The sequence below is a fragment of the Drosophila melanogaster genome, chromosome 2L (assembly GCF_000001215.4).
Source record: "Drosophila melanogaster chromosome 2L".
NCBI classification, from domain to species: Eukaryota; Metazoa; Arthropoda; class Insecta; order Diptera; family Drosophilidae; genus Drosophila; species Drosophila melanogaster.
In genome coordinates this window covers 19,248,790-19,274,524 of record NT_033779.5, presented here as the reverse complement: position 1 = coordinate 19,274,524, position 25,735 = coordinate 19,248,790, and the positions used below count along the sequence as shown (strand labels likewise).

Sequence of the window (25,735 nt, the reverse complement as noted above, 5' to 3'; positions counted from 1 at the left end):
GCATGATTATATTTAATAAAAGTTCTGTTTCAATTGCCACTCAAATACGTAAACAGAAAACCTCATTTTGCGTTCGATACAATTTTTGTTAACAACTTAATTGACTGGATCTCGGAAGTGTCGGGGCCATCAAGAACAATTTCCAGTTTATGCTCGATTCGGTTTACCATTTCAACACCCACGCAATGTAGAACATAACTCATCGACATTAGAAACATCGATGACGACAACAAGAAAAGCGACACCGACGAACAGTGAACGCCCGTTTCATGTTCCGTTCGAATAATTCTGGAGTACCGAACGAAAAAAAAAAAAGTTGAAAAACCATCACAGAGACACACAAATCGCAGACGAATGTCAATTTCTTAGCACGGACATTTTCGGGGGTCGGATCTTTAAACGTTGCCGCTGCAACGCCACATATTGTAGTCATTAATTAAAACGTTTTATGGATTACATGGAGCGAGGCGAGGCGTGTTATTTTTTTTTTCATTTCTCGTTTTTGGGGGAAAGAAGAGCGTGTATTTTCACCTTTCCAATGATTTTTCACCATTTTTCAGCTGGCCACTAAATCACTTTAATATTCAAATATTTCCAGAGTCTCGACGACCCGAAACGCAAGAATGAAAGACAAACTCGAACAATAAAACATAAAAATGTCAGGGAGATGCCAAGGCCCCCCGACAGGAAGCCGGCGTAGTGGGGGCAGCTTGAAAGAATTCCCATCCCCACTCGTCTATTGATATTCTATAGGGGGCCTGGTCTGGCCTGGCCTGCCTGGCAGTCGGGGTCCTACGGAGGAGCGAATGTTCGCTATAAAAATGTCACATAAATACCACGCCGAGTCGATCTGAATGGAAGTTTCTTGGTTTTGCCGGCTCGTTTTTCGACAATTGTGACCCAGTTTTCGAGTCCAAGGAATTCCAATTTCATGTGTGGATGTGTGTGGATGTGTCGATGTCGTTGCCATTACCATCATCCGGTTGCCGGAAATTAAATGCAATGACAACCGAGTCCCGGCCAGGCCTAAAGCCGCATACTTAAACCCTTTGTTGACACAACCAGATGTCTAACCCATCGCCACCAATTCAGCCCATCCTCATACCCGCTCACTTCACTTTGACGCCTCAAAGTGTCAGAGGCAGGAATCAAGCAGCTCCTTTCACCTGTCTTCCGTGCTTGTATTTGTGAAATATGCCAAGGAGGTGCAAACTCCTCCCTCGAGGTTAACCCGCCAACTGCACATCAAAGGCAATTCCCAAGGCGGTAAAGAGTTTTCGGCTGACTCTCGCTCATTTGCGTGCGATGGGTATACCCATACCCATAAGCATGGAAATGCAGGGCCAAAAGCAGTTTTTAATTTATTTTATGCAACTTGTAAAAACACCAAAAGCGAAAATTGTCAAAGGCCGAGAGCCGAACACAAAGGATGAAATTCAGAAAACTTCTTTGTGCCTTTGTGCACCCTTCATGGGGTCGATGTGGGTTAAGAGCTGCGAGTTGGGTGGAGGGCAGCTGGATCTGAAGTGTTCGGCGGCAAGTCAAAGGTGTTCATCAAAAGGCAGCTGGCAAGTGCTTTTCGCGGCGTACAAACAAAGTTGAAAATCTATATGCTATGGAAAAGGCTGTCACTTAAATATTTTTTATTTGGACTTAGTATCTTTAAATCTGAAAAATCCTCATTTAGTATAAAAAAGGGCGTATATAACAACAGCACTGTATGACATTTGGCTTTGGCTCGTTTAGCGGTTTGATTCGTTTCAAATGGTATATATATTCTTGATCACGATCACTTGCCGAGAAGATCTGTCATTTTGTTATTCTTTTTGCCGTTTTCCATCGATATGCTAAAAATTGTTATGATTTCTTGTTCTCACTCCCGCTAGATTTTTTTATATATTTATTTATTTAGAAGCGATAAGTCCATACAATGCAGTAACAGTAGCATAACAGCGCAATTGACACATAAATGAAACCAAACCTCTCACTAATCCCCCACTAGCTAAGTTTTCGTAATTCGTGCAAATCAAACTCTCTTCTTTTCGAACTTCCTAGCCCAGTATACCCTTATTCTACGAGTAATGGGATAGCATTTTTAATGTTTTTTATTCATTTTCAGTCTAAAACTCCAGACACTTCTTTTCGATTAATCAGAGACTCGCTCAAGACAAACATCTCTTAATTGCATATCATTCAGCTTATGATAACCCTTCAAATGCTGAAACTGCATTAGGAATAAAAGCACTCCAGATCCATCGAGTGCGGATCCCATCAAAGACAGGACGATGCCACACCCCCACCAACCCGTCCAGAGGCGCCAAATGCAAGTGTCAAAAACTTAATTAAAAACGCGTTGCTCGAGCTGCTCGGCGGCCAAAGTGGCCTGGCAAACAAACTTGGGCGCCAGCTACATCTACTTGCACTTCTGCTGCAACTGCAACTACATCCACATCCACGGCAGGCACTTAATTAGACGTTAAACACTTGTAAAGCGCTCAGCGATAATGGATGCGTGAGAGGAGCGAGTCCTTAAGGATCCGGAGTTTGGGTAATTCGCCTGGCGTCGAGAACAATTAAGCAGGAGCTTACAAAATTATTAGACAATTTGTAAGACTTCATCTGATTCGGCTGATTGATGAAGAGCTCAATAGCTCAACTAATTGTGATCATTCTAGGTGAAATTTAATATCTTCCTCTATAGAAAATAGGTAAGTTTGTTTTTAGGAATCAGAGTAAAAGAACTCCCAAGATGTTGTAGAAAACGCCCACCATGACGGCTAAAGCGCAACTAAATGAAATCATTGCCCATTTCATGAAATTCCCTCTGGTTTATGAAATCATTTTTTAACATCATCTGTGTATTTAGCAAATTAATTACTGTAGATGCGATGTGAATGTGTGGATGGTGAAGTGCAGAATAGCAGACCAAAGATAGTTACTCGGTTACCATACGCCAATCTTGGTCTAGTTATTTCACAGCAAGGAGGAGGGGAAAGCAACCAGCTAACCATAAATAGAGGGGATATTCAGTGCCGCCGCCGTTGGAGGCATTAGAATCAACGATACCCGGGTGGTGCTGGGGAGCTGCCAAAGGGAAATCGTGTAAATTGGACCACACAGACACCAGTAACAAGCCCGTCCAGGCCGACCGGGTTAGGACCCAGCCAGCACCACGTTTTGGCCTGGCCAAAACATCAACTCAGGTGAGTTGGCATGCAACTCCTCGACGAAGGTGGAACGGGCGAAACTTTATGCATATCATGTGCGGTGGGACATTCGGGGGCAGGGGGTATATTTCAGTCTCCCCTCACATATATTTTGCATAAATTATCATCCGAGACTGGAAGGCCAGGGCAACAAACAAGATAATGCCACGGTGGTGCAACATCATTAAGGAAATTACTCGTAGTACCAGCAGCAGGTACTTACTGCTCGTAGTTACCCAGTTACAAGATCTCTGCACACAGCTCACCTCAAAATACTGCACTGAGAAAAAATTAGTAGATTCGGAAAGTGTCCTAATTAAAAAGGTGACAAATCGGTACGGACTAGTTATTCGACTTTGATTATGAAAGTGCGAGGTAGCTGATATGCTAATATACAAAACAATAGTTATCGAGATTACACATCAGCTCCACCTAGCGGTGGGGTACCTTATGAATGAAGAATCCGATTTGAATAATTGTTAGAATGTATTTTTTGGGCATTTTCTTCATGCTGGATCCCTTAATCTCTCTTTAACTCTTTAAAATTGTATTATAACACACTGATATATTGTATAATTAACTCGTTACTGGTTTCTTCCTCTGTAGCGCTGTTTGCTAGGTGGTAATTCTGGCCATTGAAAATTATCATAACTGCTGCAAGCTCTGGTCGCTGTACGTTCTCGATATTTGTAATGCAAAAATAATTAATGTGAGAAGAGCTTTGGCAGCTTGGTGTGGTTTTGGTTCTGGTTCTGGTTTTGTGATTCTGATTCTGATTCGGAGTCTCACCCTGATTCGGATCCCGTCTGCCTGATTGTGCGACTTTTGCTACTTTAATCGTGGTCGTGGTTGCTTTAATTAGTTCACCTGCACGTAGCTGTCTTGCCATCGAAAGGCTTACAAATTAAGCTATTTGCTGTAGTTGTCCTGTTGATTAGCCTGGGCGATGGGATGAGGGAAACTCAAGTCGACTCACGAATCGCAAAACAAATTGGATGATCTTGGGGTTAACTTTAGGGATGGAAGTTTGCTTTAGTCGACAACAATTTAAAAAAAAAAACTGTACAACTCCAGCTGATAATCCCAAATATATTATTCATTTGTTTAAAAAATAAAGAATAAATTGTTGATGTCAAGAGAGCAAATATAAAACTACAGTTGAAGTCATACATATATTACGTTTTGTGAATAAATAAAAATGTAAATTGTTATATAAACAGTGTGTGCAACACAAAAGCAAAGCGAAAGTGGGCGTGGTTTTGTTACTTTTTAAAACAAAGTATTATGTGCATACTGTAAAAATGAATTTTCAAAGAAATGTTGGCTTTGAAGAGTTTATTTAGTCTTTAGTATTAAATTAATGAACCCGTTCAAGTGAGAACAGAACAGAATATATTTATCCGACACCATATATTTTTATTTTATCAATGCTCTTTGTCCGCATAAAATGAAATTTCCAGTAATATTGGTTTGCATTTCCGCAGATGCTCCATGCGGGACACACAAGATTACTTTCATCTCGAACATTTGCCGCAGAAGGCAGCCTTTGGTAGACCCACAATCACTTTCACTGCCCGATTCCACCCAAATCCTGCACATGGCCCACAAATCCCAGCCCAGGCACACAGATTCACCGGCAGTTGGAGAAGAAATCCTTGTAAGGATGAAACATTTTGGTTTCGCTGGCTTTGCTCTGCTAGTTACCCGAAATTCTACTGCAAATTACACAAAAATTAAATGCATGAATAATTCGAATGGTTGCTGTGGTCAACAGCCCGAGACCCGTAGGCGTGGCACCGCCCTGGCCTTGGCCCCTCCCAAACTAATCATACAAAAGGACCAGAAGGACCTCAAAGGACGCAGGCAAATGTGGGGGAATTGGGTTAGATGCTTTGTATTTACACTGCATTTTATCGCTTTAACACTCTGACACAATGAATATAAATATTTGGACAGCAAAAACAGCAGCAACGGCATGTACTGGTCCTGCAGGACATGGGCTTCAGCTCGTCCGTGTGGGCGAATGTGTGGACTTGACCGGCGCATAAATTTTAATATCAAATGAAATGCCGAACGACAACTTTGAAATTGTACGTGAATTTCATCTGACCATTTTTATGTCCGCCTAACAGGTCAGTTTTTCCGCAAAAATGCTTATGACATATCGATTTATCGATCGAGGAGCAAATACCTTGTTCGGCTATTAAAAATTGAAAGGCATTGCCTTGTTTATGGACGCTTTTAGTTAACTTTTTGCAGCGGCACAGAGGGGGGGAAACGAAGTAGTAGCAAACTCGATAGACCCATAAATTGGGGCCCAACAAGAAGTCAAAGTTCGTTTAAAAGGAGCACTCCGTGTACTCCACTTCCACTTTGTCCGCAACCTTTTCGCCTGGCAAATTTGTCGCAGGAAATGTGCGTTGTGTTGTCCTTTAGCCTTTTCGGGTAGGTGCCAGTGCTGCTCCTTATTCTGCCCTCCGAGCGAAATCAATTTCCGCCGTGGAAAACCGCCTGCTCCGCTGTTCGCCCTTCAGACCTTGCAACCTTCTTCCTGTTGCACAAATAAATACTTCGCACCGGATGTTTGGGTCACAATTTTCGCCTGATTTACACACACAAGGAACTGCGCATTTTATTTTATGGCTGAAACTTCAAATATACAAAATAATTGCACTTCCCTTCATAGATTCCTTTATACGAAATAAGTTCGCAATGCAAATAATTCCATATTGCTAACTGCCTAAATATGGTTACAGACAGTAAGTTCTATTTAGCTTTGGAAAATATCCATACATCATCAATGACAAATGCAATAAATATTTAAAATTTAATCATTCCATAAAAGGTGAGCAAACAAAAAAGTGTGTCACATTTGTTTGCATGCGAATTAATTAAATTTCGGAAATGTTTGATGTTTATTTAAGTTTTAATTAAATCATAGAGCAAAATTTAATTAGTTAAAGCATCACATTGTGAAATTCAAAAATCAATACCTTACAAATTTCATTCGAGAATCGGAGTTTAATTATACGCGTTAATGCCTGGCTAATAGCGAAATGGTAACATCGAACGTGATTGAAATTACCTAATGTTCGTAGGTCATCGAGATTTCTCTTGTTTTACAAAAATCTCCAAATCCAAAGCCGCTGGAATTAAAGTGTGGCAACTGGAGATTCCCCAAGACTCAGGTGGCCTTTCTAAGCTGGATTTAAGCTTTGCCCGAGAACGGCTTCATTAGTTGCCCGGCACGACTTCGTCGACATCCACATCCACGTCTCCATCTCTATTTCCGTCTGCTCTGCTGTCTGAACAAAAAACCGCAAAAACTTTAAGGCACGCACTGCCTCTGTCCCACTCCCAATTCCAATACCAAGTCCAAGCCCAATTCCATTCCCTTTCTTGTTCCCGAACACAGTACCGATCCCAATCCAGATTCCGACCCCTGGCCAACCTGTCCGGGCCATCCTCGGAGTCCTTGGCCAGTGCTCAGCTAGCTGATTCTTAAGTCGCAAAAAGAGTGGCAAAGTTTGTGTGGACTTGGTTTTTTTTTGCACTCCTGGCGCTGTTCGACTGCCGACGGCAAAGTTCCTTTCTTATTGTTGTCCTGGCATGTTGCTAAAAGTTATATTATGATTTTTCCTGCTCGGTTTGGTTTCTGTTTTCCTCTTTTTTTTTCTGCAGCTTTTTGTATGATTTTCATCGTGTTTTGACTTTGTTGACAATTGAAATTGATTTTGCGGTCACTCACAATGGCTGTTGATTTTCGCAAAATGTATTTTTTATGTTATTCACATCACGCAGATTTAATCACACGTCGCATGACCAAATTTGAATCAGTTTCAATGTAGCAAATATTATTTGATATTTCAGTGCGATAAAATTTAGTGCCATGGTGAAAAATATCATTATATTCGTATTTATTTTCTGCCTCTAAACAGGAACACCTAAAAGTCTTTGGCAAATAACAAATAGCACGTCGATACAGCAGCACAAATAAAAATTGAAACCAAACAAATAAATCACGAACAAAATGCAGCGCATTAATTCAAATCCACCTGAAGGCAACCAGGATGCTGAGGGGTCGGCGGGTCAAACAGGAAGATATGTCCAACTTAATTGACATTTTAATACGCTGATAGTCGCCGGCGATAAAGCGCGATTTAATATTCTGATAATTGTAGCACTCACAGCTACAATTATGCCAAACTTAATCGAATTGTCAGTTGGGCGGATGGCGAAAATGCTTGCACTTCTGTATGGCAACGCGTCGTATGCGTAATGTTGTTCATCGTAGTTTACAGTCCCCAAATGGAGAAGCAAAGTATTCTTCACTTGTATTGAAAGAGCTATGGGAATAAATTATAGGCTTTTGTCATGCTCAGTTGGGGCACTTTGGTAAATTTCTTTATTGCTCGCCTCATTAAATATTTAAATATTTCATAGCATAGATCACAGCTTGAGTTCAATTAAATCGCTCAATCACCACCACTGCTTTGTTGCATTCTATTTTCCAAATCAACGTCCCCCTGCGGTTATTCCCACCAGTTTCCCTCGTCTTTCGAAAAACAATTTGTTGTGACAGATTTATAAATGAGGTCCAACACTGTTTCATGAAGTGTAGCCAAACATATCGGCTTCATAAATATTAAATTGGCTTTGGACGTTGAAAATCTATGGAAATTGTTAGCCAATAAAAATATTAATTCCTAAAATTGATAAATTTTTGAAATTATTCTATACTTTTAAATAATAAATGTTTTATATTATATTTAATCAAGCTTTGTGGTAAGTATTACTTTAGTTTGCTTTAACCAAACAGAGTTCCCTGTCTTTGTGTTATACTTTGCTCTGAACGGCTTCCACTCATGGGGCATTTTCTTGGTGAACCAATTTCACAGATATATCCTGCAATTTTTCGATAATCCCCTGATGCCCTTGCCACCTTGGCTGGTGGAGCACCTTGAGCAAATAGTGAGGAATGATGATTTCGTACGTTTTATTTGCGCCTTTTTGTAGCCGACATTAAAATTGAAATTGAAATGCCACCAGGCGGACCGCAGCAGTGGGAGCCAACTAATACCCATCCCAGCGAATCCAGCTGCTCCATCTGATGAGGATGACAGCGTGAGCGAAGCGAGGCAGCGAAACCACGTACAGTGGACACTCGGCTAGCGGGGCATGTGGGCAACTGGTGCCAATCACGGAGTCTTGCTGTTAAGGCCGAGGGCGCACTTTAGCCCGCTTTTTCTCAGTGGGTGGGCACTTTTGGTGCGGGGTGGAGTGTAAAACAAACGAAATGGCGACAAGCGCATAGTTTCATTATCCTTCGTCGGGCAGACGGCGGAGCAGGCACGGAGCAGGATCCGTCGCTACACGAGGCGCATTACAAATTTTCGAAATGAAACTGAAATCAAATAAAGGACGGCGTACGTACACAAACATCAGTCGGACGTCGGAACGAAATCTATATGTATATAAAGAACACCCAGCGAAACCAGCAACAATGCCGCGCAATTAAAAATGGCCGTACTGGACCAAAAAAGCGAAAAACCCATGGATGACCACGGGGGGGGGGGGGTCGTGGGGATTTCCAGAAAAAATAAATAAAACAACCGAAAATTGGCAACAGCAGCAGCAGCAGCAGAAACGCCAACAAAACTGCGGAATGACAAACATGCTGCGAATTTGTAATCTGTAATATGAATTCGAATTTTAAAGATACATTTCCAGTCAGCCAGTGTGGAGCATGGAGCTTTGAGCATGGGTCTTCGAAGCGGAAACGGATGCAGGTGAATATGATTGCAGTTCGATTTAATTGAGTTGCCCTGGAATGCCAGGGAAGTGCCGAACAGACACTTTACATGGAACAGACACACATGCGCAGGCAGTGCGGAAAATAAAAAGTGGGTAAAAACAATCGGAAAAAGATTGGCAACAATCCAATCAGCTATACTGTAATTGGCAAAATGCAAAATTGCGAATGAACGAATACTTTTTGCGGCAAATTGATTGAGAACTCAAAATTGGCGAAATGATGAAATGTAATGCAAATGCGGTTTCAGTTCGGTTTGCTCTTTATTCTGGCCCACAAGTAATGTTTTCGAGTATGGGCCAAATTGTGTGAATGATATGTGCTGCTATATCGAGCGGAAAAGCAAGTGCGTTGAGCATTTATCGTTCGTGGGGATATGTTGGCTTACATTAAATTTAATGCATCAATAAAAACAACTTTACGTGGCAGAGGAGCTAATAAATAGCATTGGAGTTCAATTTTACCTCAGTAAGTATTACTTGGCAAGCAAATATTTAATGGTTAATATTTTGTAGTTATGTATAACAGTTTGTTGTTAAACTCGATAATCATTCTGCTTTTTTAGACACTTTTTCAATACCTTAAAGCACATCTATTCGTGATGAAGTTTTGTTAAGGTACTTTACCACTTTTTCAAGCTAACTTTGTTTAAAGTTCTTCTGGAATTTCTTTTTACATCCGTATCATATAATTCATTTTACACTTCTAATCGATCACTTAACCAATTATACCATCCGTTGCGGAGCATCTACATTCGTTTTTCCCGTTCTGTTTCAAAAGCAAAAACCTTCATGTCGGGCAGTTTTCAAACATCCTAACTGACTGACTGACTGACTGACTGATTGCTTTGTCTTATCAATGCCCTCGAACCGAATACAATTCAATTTGTACAACTGCCACGCCCACCGGGCAAGTGAGTGAATTTGTCTTCTGCTTGTATTTATTTCCTTTTTGGCCTGGTTTTACCTCGGTCTGTTTTGCTGGCGCTTCTAATCAGAATTTGTAACCAATTTTCAATGCTCGGTGCGTTTCCTTTGTCGCTTACGCAATCATCCAAAAACCATTTTGTACCAGCTTCAAAAAAAGCATTTGACTTTGCGATTGAATCAAACAATCAATTATCTTGTCTTCTTTTCTCTGATGCTTTTTTCGTAATATTTCCCTCATCTGCCTCTGGTTCAGCCTTTGTTTGTTACCATTTGCCTCCTTTGACATTTTCCCCAAGTAGTTGCCATTTTTATTGGCCACATTTTTGGAAAATGCACAATGTCAAACGGAACTGACTGGAAAAGAAGACAAGAAATTGGTCTAAAACTGCAATTCACTTGCAATCATTGCCGCGGAATAAAGCATAGGAATCTTCATAAAAGATTGATTAAATTAGAATAGTAGTTTTTTTTGCAATTTAAAAGATATAGCTAGGCTTTTAAGCTGCTAAATCAGAACTCATAAATATGCATAAATTTAACAGCTTATTGCATTTACACTCAGGGTTTTAAAATCTTCAGAACCACTTTTGAGGTTGATATGGGCATTTGAATGTGAATTAAGTTATTAAGCTTAACTAAACGATAAGGTTTGATCGAAATGGAAGTCTGTTTGCTCCAAAAGAGGTCTTACGGATATTTCCACGCCATTTGGGAAGCGTTACCGACTTTTTAGTGGTCGACTCGGCATCGCCGGCCATCTTCAACACGTCAACAGGAAGTCAAATATACGCACACGCACACACGCTGACGAGGGCACTCACACACACAGACGCACAGTCACACTTATGGCGAGGCAAATACAAACATGTCCGCTGCAAAATGGCGAGCATAAATTTCCGCTTCCGCCAGCTGACGTTTTATGGCAGAAGCGAGCGCAGAGCGCGAGAGAGAAGAAAGTGCCAGAGACTGAGTCAAAGATTGTTTATGGTGGCCAACAGTTGATTCATCGCATTTAATGGATAACGCCGAAGCACATTCAGCAGAAAGGGAATCAAATTCGCGAACGGAGTGAGCATATGCGAGTGCTGCCATTTTATGCTGAATTTATGAATTTATGAATTTATTTCTGGCGAGAAAGCGCGAAGGGTCTCTAATATATTGGGGCAATAAATTCGCCAAGCAGACATGTCTCTGTGCAGATGCCCAGGGCGTGAAAGGAGCGTAAATTCCTCCACTCACTCAACTCCTTCATCAATTATGATTATTTACATGTGATGCTGCATGACTGCGCAGCACGCGCCGCTTAAAGCCCCAATTACCAGTGATTGTTTCTCGAAGCGGCCTGAAATTGCATCGCCTGATCCCTCAATTGTTGTCCAGATGGCGATGGCTTATCATTTAATGAACTGCTCGGATCACACAGTATTGCTACACAATATGACCATTGTAGTTATGGCCAATATTTCCCCCTCATTGTCCCCCGTGTGCATGGCCTTTGTTTAGCGCGCTAAAGTCGGCGCTTATTTTTATTTAGGTCAACTTTATTATATGCACATAATTACAAAAGCCAACACACTGAGCCACCCAGAGTGTGTGTGTGCCAGCCGCAGATAAAGCATTTATGAAGACAGACATGTGGGAATTGCGGTGCTGGCAGGACAAACAAAGTGCCATCGTGGGGAAATCCGTCCGCCACCCGCCTTCCGAGTCTCATTTATTTGCGCTGTTCTAATAATAAGAAATAATGTCGTTTCATGTCCTATTCCAGCTTGGCCTATTGTCCATGTCCTTGCTTCTGCTTCTCTGGTCGCCAGGACGCTCCAAATGCCCAAAGTAAAATATTTATGCGACAAAAGACAATTTTGGATTTATGCCCCTCTGTGTGTGCTTGTGTGTGTGTTAGTGTACTTTATTCACTTCCAACCACCAGTGCTAAAAGCAGCTGAGTTGGGCATTTTGTGCCTTTTTGCTTGAACAGGAAATGCTCCATAAATAGCACAGCCTTGTCAGACTCTTTCGTGTGCGAATTTATGTGGCAAAGGCTGGGAAATTGTATGGCCAACATGGCTCGATTGGGGCAGCATTGTGGCCTAAAACTGGGCCAAAAAACCAAAGTGTGCAAACTTTAATTGAGGTTCATTTGGATGGCTGCAAACGCATGGCATTCTCTGGGCAGGTCCCGTTTTAAAAATGATAGAAGTTCGTACTCGTTACTGGATTTAAGCATTGGGTCGAATGTTCTATTTGGCTACCAATTCAAGTCCTGAGCCACTTTTACAGTTAATGAATGTAATCGGCACGTATGTATCAACGTTTAATCTCTGAGACCTTGCTAAAACTCTCAACTCTCAGGAAGTCCTCAAATTTGGCGTAAAAATATAAATAACGACAAAATTTTATTAGTAAATGAAAATTAAGAGTGGTCCAATCCGATCCCATCGTAAATGCGCAGGAAGGCGTTGCAGCGGCGTCGCTCTGCTGGCCGAGAAAACGATCCACCACAGCTCGGAAGGCACGACCGGCAGGACAACCGCTCCCAACGAGCGGAGACGTATCCCTCGATCCGAAAAGGAAAGCCACATTGCGACCCCAACAAGAACGAGGCCACCACACGGTTGGCCAACACCCTCGAGGCCGATGGCAGTGGGCGACCCTACGACATGGTCAAAGACGACGTGCTGCTCGCTTGGCAGCAAAGTCCTCACAAGGACACGTTGGGCTTCTATGGCGTAGGATCGCCCACCCACCAGCCCGAGTCGGTGGTGTTCAACCAGGTGGTGGCCGCCTGCTTGGTCAAGGTCAACGGCGGCGGCACTCAGCGGAGGATCCCTAAACAGGATAAAAAGCCATCCCCAAGGGATACGTTAGCGCAAAAGAACCGTACCCCTCAGATTTGCAAGCCTTTTGTCTTAAACCGCCACGCATTGCAGTCTGATCTACAGCAGATTCCCCACGTTCAACAGCAACTGGATCCGCGACAGGCTTTCGGGACGCTATACTGCACTGATCATAATCAAGTTCCTCACGATTCCACTAGAGTGGCACGCCAGATGTACACCGGCATTTCCAGACATCAAGTTTCTAACATTGAGCCAGCAAGAAAAAAAGACCCACGTGGTCTGCGCCATCCCCAGTGGTACTGCCCCCCGGATGGCTTGGAGCCTCGCCATGGGTGCACCCAGTACGAGTGGGCCAAGCGCAAGCTGGATCCTAATCCCAATAACAATGAGTTTCGGCATTGTCCGCAAGGGAAAGATGAACACAAGAGTCCGGAACCACTGAACTACGATCAGCTGTATAGTAGAATCATTAAGTGCTTTGAGCCAAAGCCTTCTCCAGATCCGCTTTGCGAGCCCTATGAGAAGTGCTGTAAGCCGAAAAGATCCCATGGAAAGGATAATCAAGGAGGAGGTGACAGTCAAATACCCAAAGGACCCAGTAGGCCCACAAAGTCTTCGGGCGATCCAGGTAATCCAATTGGACACGGAAATCGCGAACCAGGAGAGGAAGATAAAGTAACTATAGTGCGAGATGATGGAAACGGAGATAGAGGGGACAAAGAAAATGACAAGGATAAAAATCAATTCGTTAATAAAGATAAGCCAAGAGTTTCAATTAAGGAAAATGATAATGATGGTGATCAAAACAACGATAAAAATAAAGACAAGGTCGTAAATTTTAATCAAGAAGAAAATAAATATAAAAATCAGGATAGATACAAGAATAAAGAGGACAAAGAAAAAGAACGAGAAAAGAAAAAAAGGGAAAAGGCGAAAGAAAAGAAAAAAGGCAAGGATAAAGAAACAGAAAAGAAGAGAGAAAAGGTAAAGAAAAAGAAAGAAAAGAACAAGGAAACGGGAAAAGGAAAGGAAAAAGCAAGGGAAAGAGATAAAGAAAATTATAAAGGAATTGAAAGACCAAGAGAAAAAGAAGAAGGCGAAAGAAAAGAAAGAGAAAAGGAAGAAGAAGAAAACGAAATAGAAAATGAAAATAACAAGGAAAAAGAACTTGGAAAGGAACAGGAAATAGAAAAATTTAAAGAAAGGGAAAGACCACATGAAAAGGATAAGCCAATGGAACGAGAACAAGAAAGGGAAGAAAAGGGAAAGCAAGAAGAAAAAGAAAGGGAAAGAGGAATTGAAAAAGAAAGAGAAAAAGGAAAGGGGAAAGAAAAAGAAGTTAACAAGGAACATGAAACTGGAAAACAAAAGGAAGACAAAAACAGAGGAAAGGATCAATTTCCAGAAAAGGGCAAAGAAAAAAAGCAACAAAAACACAAAGAAAAATATAAAGATGAAGATAAAATCAAAGACATGGATTTAGAATATGAAAAATATGACCGTGATGATATTAAAATTCCAAACAATAAAAAGAACAAAAATAAATCAAACGAAGATAGTAAAATTGAAGAAAATAAACCGAACAGCAACCTGCCAGAAGTGACCTCGCGATTCTTCGATATCCCCGTGGATATGGAGTTCGATAAAACTATCAAAAGAGGAACTAGGGTGGAAGATTACGAATTTCCAGCCCTAGAAATTGTCAGGGACGAGCCAGCGGCTCCGACTTGTAAGCTAAAGGATCCGCCCAAGAAAAAGAAAATGAAGAGGATTAAGAAAGTTTGCAAGGATAAGCCCAAGAAAGTCTGTCCACCTTGTCCACCGGCAGGTTGCCAGTGCGAGATCTGTCACTTCATGGATCGCCCTTTCAACGAACAGGAGGCTCCCTTCATGCGGGAAATGAGGCGTGTGGAGCAGAAGCGCCAGCTGCGTGCCTATTACCGCCAGATGCGCCATCAGGAATACATCCGGGATCGATGCAAGACAGAGTACCGGGCGCCCAGGCACCAATGCGATCCGATCTACTGCTCCAACTTCTTGTGCCAAAATCCCCGACTCGCCGAGCACTGCGATTGCCTGGGAGCCGTCCAGGAGCTGCAGAATCTTCTCTCCGGCTCCAAGGACAACGAGGATCACAGCAGACTGCTCCTGCGCGTCGAGAATCTCCGGAAACGCGTTTGCCAGCGAATGTGCGATTGCATTCTGGCGTGAACTGGATCGGAGGTCTTTGTGTTTGAGAAAGTACCTATGTGTGTATGGAATATGTTTGGCTCCTTGGAGTATCTGTTTTATATTAAACAAGACATAAAAAAGTTTTTTATGCAAGACAGCTTTTCCATATTGATGAAACCCGAATACATACTCTACATTTTTGTTAGTTTACAGTCGAAATGCGTTTTTTGAACAGCCTCTGAAGAAGCCTTTTAAGATGGCAGACTTTCCACTCCAAAACATTTAAAAAAGTAAGTAAAAAAGTAAAAAGTTAGACACTTTGCCACTCATTCATAATTCTGCTAATGCAGAGCAATCAGCAAACAAATTGTGAGTGTCAATCGCAAGCAAAAAATGACAGAATCCTTAGGCAATCAATGGGTTTGGGTGTGTTTTTGGCCAAGGCCCAGCATTACAGCCACTTTATTTTCAATATCGAATTTCCCAAAAATTTTTCAACAGCCGCAAACACTTGAACGTTTTCCCAGCGCTCAATTAAAGGCCATTAGGCAGCAGTGCGTGAAGGGGTTTGGGGGAGGAAAGTCCACAGAAAGCTATCAAATACTACCCCAACCCCTTGCCCAAATCCATTGCAATGTGGTGCTATGTATGGCCAAAGGATATACTGGAAACACGCATTGAATTTCGCAGACAAAGGACAGAGACTTGTGGGGAATTTTTACCCCATATGCACAAATTCACATGGTGAAAATCTGCCCCACGTTCACCCATCTGCTCCTCGGAATTCCCTCATAGTATTTTGCCCCGGGCACATTACCAGACGAAAAATTCAGTTTTGATCCTGTGGGCTGGGGAGTAATTAAAGTTTTGCTCAAGTGTCGATAAATTATGCGGAAGACGCTCTATGCAAATGGCTCACAACAATACGAGCAGCTGCCAAGCTGGGCTTGACGAACTGACAACCTGACACACTGCCGGACGGACAGATGGATAGATGGACGGACGGATGGACGGACAGACTGGCGGACGGAACGACGGACGGGCTGCTGGGCTGTTGGGCATTCTTTCAGCCTCCGAATGACAGACACTTCATCATCGTGTCCTTCGGCGAGTGTGTAATTCATCACGCGAACAACCGCAGCTTCCTCATCTGCCCATTCCCCCAAAAGTGACATGACATGTTGAGCCTGCAAAAGTGGGGGAAACGGATCCCAGATTCAGTAATTTCCCATCTACTGGAGAAGGCTTTAAGTTCGGTGAGCCGCTTTTCGTGATGAGGCAAAAGGAATGCTATTAAGCAAGTTGACATTAATCGTTTTGACTTCCAGCAGCAGAAGGATGAGGACGGGGAGTAGGCTGGGGGAAAAGTCAAGGCTGCCTCATGTGTCCTGGTGCTAATGAAGCTCTGGTAGTCAGTAGGCTGCTTGTAATGCGAAAACAATTAAGTATGTAAAATGCAAATGACGGGCCCTAAAAATCTTGTCAAAATGCTCGTCATGCATATTGATAAGCTTAAGGAGTGGAACCGAAGAGGAGGTCTGAACATTATGTGCAATTAGTACGTCCTACTTGCCTGTCGTCAGTGAATAAATATGAGCCATAAGATGGCAAAATACTCAGGTACGAGTATATGTATGCATTAGCCACATGTTATACATTAGCCACAAGCCGTTTGAAGAACATAATTATTACATTAAAATTTGAGTTGGAACTAACAATATGTACTATCAATGCATACGTTCGTTATAAACTACTCCTCAAACTAAAGCGCATGTTACTTTAGAAATCTAATTCAAGCTTTAGATTTCAGTGCTCAGTTTATTCCAGGTGCAGCCCAACGTTTAATGAGCTACTAATTCTCGAATCCAATCTTCAATAATGTGCAAATAAATATGCACTTAGCATCCTCCCTGACATTTTGAATGTATGTCCGTTTTATGAATTCGATTTTGACCAGAACAAAAGCCTAATTAGCCCCAATAAGCTCGTCTGCAATCAGTTGTTATGTGCTTAAATCCTAATTTATGTGGAGAATAGGTAAATTGTTGGTGCAGTTGGAATGATAAAACGCAAACTGGAAAATGGTTAGAGGGATTCGATAAACAGGATTACGCATACGCCGTGTGGCACACCGCCCACAAACTTCCGTTTAAGCCGCCGGTCTGATTAAACTACTGCAAATTCTTGCATGCACTACCATATATTTATGTTTGCTTAATTAATGAACACTAATACCCTTGTTTACTGGCCCCCAGTCCAACTCAACAACCCTCACTCTTCACCAGCCTTACTTAACCAATTTCCTGTTGCCCAGAGCCAGGAACAAATTTTAGTTAGTTAGTGAAGATGCTGGGATCTATTGCTTGTATTGCTTGCGTCGAGCTGCACATTAATGTTAATGCAATTATGAAATTCAAATCTTGTTTATTTATGTGCCGATAATTCCAGGCTTGACTTAGGTTTACCGAGTTACTGGCACTGACAAAACCAAATTGAATGCTAAAGAAATATGTTCAATATTTGTTAAGAGAGTGTGATCAAAACAATCAGGTGTATATTAAAAAGTTGCCTTTTTGATTGCATCATCCGACGCAATAAAACTGAAAATTGCTCGCAACCAATTTTCTTTCTTTGAAATGAGCAGCCCCTCACTTTTTCCACCAAACTTTTCAGTCTCTTAAGTAGCGCCAATAATATGAATGAAGTTTGAGTGCCTTTACGAGCGCTAACAAGGTATTATGATGGCGATTAGCATTAAACTGGGCCAGGACCCGCACATAAAACCGTTTTATGTACCAAATAAGCAGGTGAGGAGCCCAACGATGTGGGGGAAATGCAGGTGACACTCCCTGCCAACGAATCGCCCTCAAGAAGACGCCCAATTTGCCGCAAATGTTTCGGCTTTTTATTGGACGCGTGCTGCTCTTGTGAGTCTTCAAAATGGCCAGAACATAAAAATTGTATTAAGCCATAAAGTGGAGCGCAGAGTGTAGAAATAAAAGCAGCTAAAATAAACATAAAACGATTTTATATGCGGCTGCCAGACAATTGAATTGACTTCTTGTACTTCTCGCAAAGGCGTGTCTTGATTCATCTATTAAACTCTATTGTTCTGGCAGTCAAAACTCCATTGGATCTGAATCCATGTTTTCGTCCTTTCTACTCACAAGAGTAGAAAAAAAAAAAAAATAGAGATTTTATATTCGATTTTTTCGATTTTCATTTCATATTTTCCTTTTATATCCATTAGTCATTCTTTAAGGGTATATGCGCTTATCCTGCTCAACCCAAAGACTTCTCGGTGTATTCCTTCGCTTTTCATACACATATTCTTCTGGCGCATGTTCTACTCTACAATCACTGCCAAAAGGTAAAACTAAATCCAAAAAAAGCCTTAAACTGAAAAAGGCTAGTTAAGTTTTCTGAGCTGCACAAGAGTTTCATACCTAAACTCACTCATATACAGTTTGATGTGTTAACAGATTAACATATCCATGGACTTTAATTTCATTATGATTTTTGCAAGGTATCTTTTAGTCGTTGCCGAGTTGTAATGTAATATTTTTTGCTGAACTCCTCACGATGTTTGTCATTTGTGAGTTGTGTGATGTTTGTGCGAGGGAAGGTCGGACCACTTGAATCCGGAATCCCCCGACACCGAGTTCGTAGTCTGAAGTCAAGTGCGTTTGTTCCGTTCTCCTGCACTTGCCCCAAATATGATTTCAATATTTTTTCAACTAAGAACATTTCAATTTATGTTCCTTCGGTTCTGGTTTCGGTTAGTTTCTTGCTCAGTATGCGAGTGGCCGCCCTATACAATGTCCTCCGGCTTAGTGCAAACATAAATCGCAGAGCATATTACACAATGCGAGATGCGTGCCCGGCTTCCATGGATGAGGCAAGCAGGAGGCAAGCAGACGCCAGGAGCTGTGCATCTCCTTTTCCTGGCAGTGTTTGCATTGCAAATGGCTGAAACGGTGGTGGGGGCAGCGGATTGAGTAAGCATAGTTAGGGTTACGGGAACAAAGAGCAAACTTTTTACGCTACGATTGTCCTGTTGCTGAACTGCAGCGGCCAGGAGCGGCAAGGAGCGACAGGAGTGGAGACTACCGGCCACTAAGGATCCAGCTTGTGTGGGCAGAGATGAGGGCTCCGTGGCCCTAAGAACCCAGCACGCTCCGATTAGAGCCAGACAACGTGGGAAACTGTTGAACTATCAATATTGCAAGGGGAGCGTGAATGGGATTTTTAAAATATTCATTCGTCCTTGATTAATCTTGTTCTGCAATCAATCAATGCTTGGGAAGGGTCGAGGTTCGACTCATTTTATACTTGCTCAAATAAAGCACTTTACCGTTCTCACCGGAAGCACTGAATAATAAATATTTCGTTACAAGTAATAGTGCTACAAAAAATTAAGAATTTTATATAATATAAAAAAAATTGCTTTGAATGGGGTCATGGACAAATTATTATAAATATGATTAAACTTATTACTTTCAGCTTTTACATGTTTTTTTTAAACTTTAAAAAAGTCGAGATCGAGATCGAGCACTCGAGATCGAGCTGAAAAAAAGTGGCTACTCGAGACGATCCCAGTTCGTTCGTGTCACTCTGCTATCGCCATCGCCGATATAGTTTCTAGCTAAAAAGAGACATCCCCAGCAAGTGGTTCGCCACCAAAAGCGTCCTGGCTGCTCCTCGTCTACGTGTCCTGCCTGCCAAAGCATTCAAATTGTTTACCGTATGAGCGGGGTGCGCACGTGAAAGCCAAAAGAAATTGTAGTAAATTTTAAATGGTACGGCAGCAAAAATGTGCAGCGCCGGCTCCGATGCTCCTCCTCGCCGTGAGCCAGGAAACAGAAGCCGGGAGTTGGGAGCTGGGAGCTGGGAGCTGGGAGCTGGGATCCAGGGAGCCTTGCCTTGACGCAGTGTAATTTATTGGCAGCACGTTTATCATGCCGTCGACTCGGCCTGAACCTGGAGCCTGAGCCTCCTCCTCCTGCTGCTGCTCCTCCTCCGTGTGCTCCTCCTCAGGCCCAGCGACTCGGAGTCACCAGCTCTCTCGCCTACATGCAGTGCAGCATAGTCCTTGTTTCCCCCGTTTCCCCACAACTGCTGCCGTTCCAACTCCATGGTAAGCCCAAAAAATGCAACCATGCGCCGCATGCAAAATGCCTATGCTTAGGCGTGCACTGAGCTTTAAAAAGTGATCCAAAGTTCTTTTGGAAAACATATCTCTTTCTGAAGACCGTTTAGTTTTAGATAAGGAAGGTAAAAATACCCCGTACATTCTATCAAGGTTTTCATCCTAGCTTTGATCAGAAATACATATATGTTTTAGAGACATTTTGGATTTCCATTTTCTTACTCCCTTTTCTAGCAGTGCAGTCTCCACTCAGAGTGCTGCAGTTGGATCTGTTTCCGCCCCGTTTTCCTGCCCCCAGCTTGCCACAATATTTGCACAAATTGCATCCAACGAGCGGGCGATGGCGGGCTCCTTTGCCACATCCTTTTTACTTACTTTTATCGCTCGCCCCAATGTTTGTCGAGCATTTTGAAAGCCGGCTCGAAGCCCTTTTCCCATTGTTTGTCTGCGGCAGCGGCAGCGGCGGCTGCAACATTCATTAAAATGTTGCCAATGTGTTTTTGTGGCAAATTGAAGCTGTCTGAGGCCTCCGCTCTCGGCTGGGCATCTGGGCAATGCATTTTCCGAGTAGTTTCATATGCATAAACATGAGGCAACGGATTAGGCAGCAGGTGGGTGCAGCACGGATGGTTGGAGCAGATATGGCAATGATTTCAAATCAGAAGTCCCCGATGGGTGTGTCAGGTGTTGCGGTGGACTTGCTACGGGGTCTTCTTACTCGGAGACATAGGAAACATCTTTCAATTCCCTGAATACCACGATACCTTATCAATGATTTATTCGCAACTAGTTGGCAAAAAACATTTTAGGATTAAATTTAGATTAAGTCAAGTCAGATTCTTAAATTACGCATACTTATATCAAATCAATTTCACGTCGTCCTTGAGATAGGAAAGTATCTTTCGCTGCGCTTTCTTTTCCTGTTGGCTAACCCCACTCTAACTCTCTTTAGCTGCTTTCCTTCTTTCAAGACTGCCTCTTGTTTCAATTGCCGGTCATCCAGCATGAGCAACTGCATCTAATTGTTATTTAACTAAATCATAAACGTTGGCAATTAAGACGGCGTCCGAACTCCTTCTTTCCAAGGCTTTTGCCACAAACTGTTGACACTTTGTTAGCAATTAGTCTGGTCAATAGAGTGGGCGAAGGAGGAGGGGCCAAATCGGTTGGGAAAACTACTGAGCTCAAGTTGAATGAAGGAGACAGGAGCTGAGACGGAAAAAGTGCCTGGTCCAGACATCGCCTCAAATGTGGAAAATTGCAGCAATTTTTTGCCATCTAATTGGGGCAGTCGCAAAGAGGAAACGGCGATGGAGGAAGCGGCAGCAGGAAAACTGAAGAGGGTCGAGAAGGATGAGTGGCAGCCTGGCCAGAAATTAATTAAAATGCTGACTTCTTTTCTATTTACACAACAAATTGCGGCAAATGCGCATAAATCAAATTGTTCGCACCATTCAATGTTTGCCTTTGCCGGGCATCCTCCTAAAATATGGGACCGCGGGAAAATTTTCATTCAATTTTCCATGCATATTTCATGTGTTTGTGTGTTTTTCGGCGTGTTTAAAGCCGCACTCGACGTGGCCCCTTAAAACAAACCCACAACACCAAGCCCCGAAAAACCCCAGAGCAACCCAACCATGCGCAGGCCAACAGGTTTTTACCACTCGTCGTTGGTGTTTGCGGGGGTCAAATCGGTGGAAAACAAAGCAATGCAGCGGAAAAAATTAAAGAGCTTGCGTCTCAAGACTTTTAAATACCCAGCAAAATCGAAAAATCTGCCGAAAAAATGAATCATGAAATCAATATTCAATCAAATTTAACTAAAATGTTAACTTCGCTGTCAAAAGTTTTGAATAAATTCTGCATAACGGATAATAATTAATCACCGTGCTCACCATGAAATCAATAGACCCCATTAATTTCCACTTCTGCGTGCAAAAACAGCAGAAAAAACGAAATGCGTGAACAAAAAGCGACCCAGGGGAGCACGCCGGAAAATCAGAAAAAAGGGCATAATGGCAGTGGGGAATGGGGAGCTTTTCTGAAGTGGGGGTAAGGGCATTTGGAGCAGGGACACTCGTGCTGCTGGCAGTGACTGTCAGCCTGTTTTTGATTCATGCGTTAAATGAAAATTAATCCGATTTAATCTGTCGCTAATTAAGTTTACTTTGGGCTTGTTTCGCACCTCTCAGCGAAATCCAATGAACAACCCCCAAAGAGCTCCAACCTTCGCTAAGTGTAACGAATCGTATCGATTTCGATATCCACTTATACCCGAGATTGTGTTCGAAATCAATTAATGTTCCAGTTCGCCGTTCGAAATACAGTCAACAATTTGCAAACGCCGAAATAGATTAATGGTTTGACTATGGGAAATGCCTTGATTTATTGCACGGTTAAATAATTCGTTTTCCCATTCGAAATATTTATATCGTGGTGTAATTAATATCTGCCTCTTGTAATAAATTTAAGTGTGTTAATTATAATTGTTAATTGGTTGAAGATAAAAACGGTGCCACAACGCTTCAAGTGGATTACGGTCTTATGCTTGTGCAATTAAGCAAATCTGGCATGGTTATGAAATCCGTTTGTTGTAAAATCCACACCCTTACGACCAATTTCTCTTTTAGAAAACTATTTTACTATGGCTTTTATACGCATACAATTCCCAGAACCGATTCCCATAAACACCTTCATCAGGCTTTAAGCCGATTTAAATAACTGGCTTTGATCGCACTACGGTTTTACCTGCTCAAAGGCCTCCCCAAATCAATGCTGATGATGACACTCATACGCACTGTTGCCCTTTCATTTGAGCCCTTGCTCCACGTCGGCTGTTGTTGACAACATTGTTTCAAACGCACACCAGCACACACACACGCTGATACACCAGCCGCCCATATGTGGGTGTTCCTGGCATATGGCCATGTCTGTGACTTGGTTGGTGCACTTGACAAAATTATGGAATCCTATAACATACAATCGGATGCAATTGACAGAGAAAATCAAAAATCGATATCGATTTAAGCTCTAACTAATTCCATTCAAATAGCTTAGTTAGATGGAACATGGAATAATAATATATGTGTTAATCCATCATGATTAAAGTACTTAACTTCTGATCTATAATTTTGATCACTTCACTCTATAACATCATTTATATTGAATTAAGAGCTTGCCATTTTTTTGCAGTGCTGCTGCGTAGATGTGCTGCTGGCTGGTTTGGCTGTTGACTGCCTCATTTCCATAACGAAAACAAAGCCAAAAATCTGAAGTTTCATTAGACGAAACTTCCTCCGCCCGCCCCACAGCCCCTCCCGTGCTCCGTGTCATCCTGTTTTTGGGCTTCCATTCCGGCGATGTCAAGAGCCGGCAAATCCAAAGTCCTGGTGCGCACAGGATCGTCGTCTGGCAGGCGTCTGTGCCTGCCTAGATAATATGCTTAATACGTTTTTATGTGCTCGCAGTGGTAGGGCCAGGACCTGCATCCTTTTGTCGGCTGTTTCATTGTTAGTGCCAACTACCAACAACCAAATACCAGCTCCCATCTCCCAACTGCCAACTGCCATTGACTGCTACTGGTGCCTCGCGTGAAATCAAATTTCCACTGAAACGACTTTTGGGCCAAAACAAAAACTTTCTGCTGTGGTTGATCTCGTTCGCTGCTGGTGTGTTCTGTTCAGCCCATGAATTATGCAAAAGGACTCTAGGCTCTGGCTCGTTTTGGTTGCCTGTTGGTTATCAGAAACTATTGACCCATTAACGGTTGTTGTCTATACAGGGAAAACTGGGTGTTTGGGTGTGTGAATGGCACTCGAGTGCAACAGCAGACGATGCCAAACAATCCGCAAACTAATTAACATAACGCATTAAAGCGGCAAACACTTTGGAATTATGTCAAGTGGCTCAGCTGGCAGAGGCATCAAAGGATTTTCAGAGCTGGGTGGTTCAGGCTGGTAAGTACCCCGATTTGGGGATATTTAATATCCAATACAGTTGTCTTGCTTGTAAAGAATAATTACTGCAAATGGGATACAATAAGTTCGTAGTTATGAAGCTTAAAAATTAGTATAAGTATTACAAATTTTAAGAATTAGTTGGGTGCAGTTAACTTAACAGAGTGGAGGGTATCCCCCAGCCGATCATCGTTACTTACAAGCGTTTTTCTCCCTGCAAAAATGCATTTGCATCCATCAGGAAGGGAAATGGTGGATTGTGGAAAAGTGTGAAGGATGGGTGCGACTTGGTCGCTGGGAGCTGGAGCTGGAGCTTTGTTTGCGCTTTGACACGCGCTCCGACACTCAAAAGGCAGCTCAAAGAAACTACTGAGATGATGATGACGATGATGTGGATACTGATGGAGGTGGAGATAGTGATGGTGATGGTGTTGCGACGTCCCGACATTTTCGACAGCGAAGAAGGCTCAAAAGCACTAGACGCAGCATATTAAACACTCAAGTGGCGCCACTGGCCTCCAGTTAGTCAAAGAAACTGAGTTCGAGGGCCAAGATGCCATTTTCAATATATGGCAAAAGAATTCGCATGTGATTTGTTCAATTGCCAGAATGGATGGGTATTTTTAATTTTAATTTATTTGATGTTGTTTTAAATATCTTATTATATATGATATGGAAACGCTACAGTTAACAACACTACAGTCCTGCATAACTTGAACATTTCTCCCAAAATACTCAGATCCCAAGATACTCCAGATCGCCGTGTCTGAAATCGAAATAGCACTTTGAAATTTAGGTACTTGTGTCTTAATTTAACGTTAGCTTGAACTTAATTAATTCGATATGGTAAATGTAGTTGAATACAGAGTATGTCGGTGACGCAGGCATTTGGCGTGAAAAGTGCTCGAAACAATCACTTAATCGGCCGCATCTCTAGAGCTGTTAGCACTTGTGCTCGGACTCATTATTCGCTCATTATTTACGTTGAAACAATTGTCGTGGATGGCCGTAATAAGCAATTACATAAAAGTTGATGTAATTATTAATTATTTAATGTAAATATAAATAAAAGTCACGATGCTGTGCGCTCGCGATGAGCGTGTGTGGGCAGCAAAATAAATGTATTTAAATTTATTGCATAATAAAGATTAAATATTTATTTACACAACGTTTCAATTAACTTTCGGCTTTGCTGACCCTCATGCCCACGCACAGCACACTGCATTCCACTCGCGACTACTATCCGGTTTTTGCGCCAATTTAATTATAAAATTTATTGTTTAAGCCCGCGTCAGCAACAAAATGGCGTCCGACAAACCGGAAGTAGGTTGACGCCGGCAGCCAAAAACCAGTTGAACGACCTTCTGGCTCATCCTCGACACTGCGGCGTGTGTGTATTTGTACGCGTATCTAGATCTGTATCCCTTAGTATCCCCATCGTCTGGGAATGTGCCACATTTTATGCGGCAAGGCGCGGGAATGTAGGCCGTAAACTTGCCATAAATTCCCCCCGAGCCACACGCACGCACAAATGGCAAGGAATCCGCTGTGGGTTTCGCTTTATCTTTTCTCCTTTTTGTGTGTATGTAAATTTCACTCAATTGACATTGGTCAAGGGGCTGCAGTTTCCCCCCGGCGCCTGCAGTTTTCCCGGTTAGCTCTCGTTTTCCT

General features: G+C 42.4%; 1 protein-coding gene and 2 long non-coding RNA genes across 3 annotated transcripts, besides 1 other annotated feature; 2 read left to right on the top strand and 1 right to left on the bottom strand.

Moving 5' to 3' along the window:
• The first annotated feature begins 1,663 nt into the window (after positions 1-1,663).
• On the top strand, positions 1,664-5,411 carry lncRNA:CR44190 (long non-coding RNA:CR44190). Its single transcript, NR_073806.1, has 3 exons — positions 1,664-1,767; positions 2,120-3,203; positions 4,691-5,411. It is a non-coding gene; the product is annotated as a long non-coding RNA:CR44190 (long non-coding RNA).
• Positions 1,888-1,993: a mobile genetic element.
• A 6,056-nt stretch (positions 5,412-11,467) lies between the features above and the next one.
• On the bottom strand, positions 11,468-12,055 carry lncRNA:CR44191 (long non-coding RNA:CR44191). The gene has a single exon (NR_073805.1). It is a non-coding gene; the product is annotated as a long non-coding RNA:CR44191 (long non-coding RNA).
• Positions 12,056-12,284: 229 nt separating this feature from the next.
• On the top strand, positions 12,285-15,093 carry CG31797 (uncharacterized protein). Its single transcript, NM_165285.4, has one exon. It carries the CDS (start codon positions 12,392-12,394, stop codon positions 14,996-14,998), a length of 2,607 nt encoding a protein of 868 aa, NP_724173.1. The 5' UTR covers positions 12,285-12,391; the 3' UTR covers positions 14,999-15,093.
• The last annotated feature ends 10,642 nt before the right edge of the window (positions 15,094-25,735 follow it).

Coding starts and splice junctions, on each gene's coding strand:
- CG31797 (NM_165285.4), top strand. CDS start 12,392: ATGCGCAGGAAGGCGTTGCAGCGGCGTCGCTCTGCTGGCCGAGAAAAC.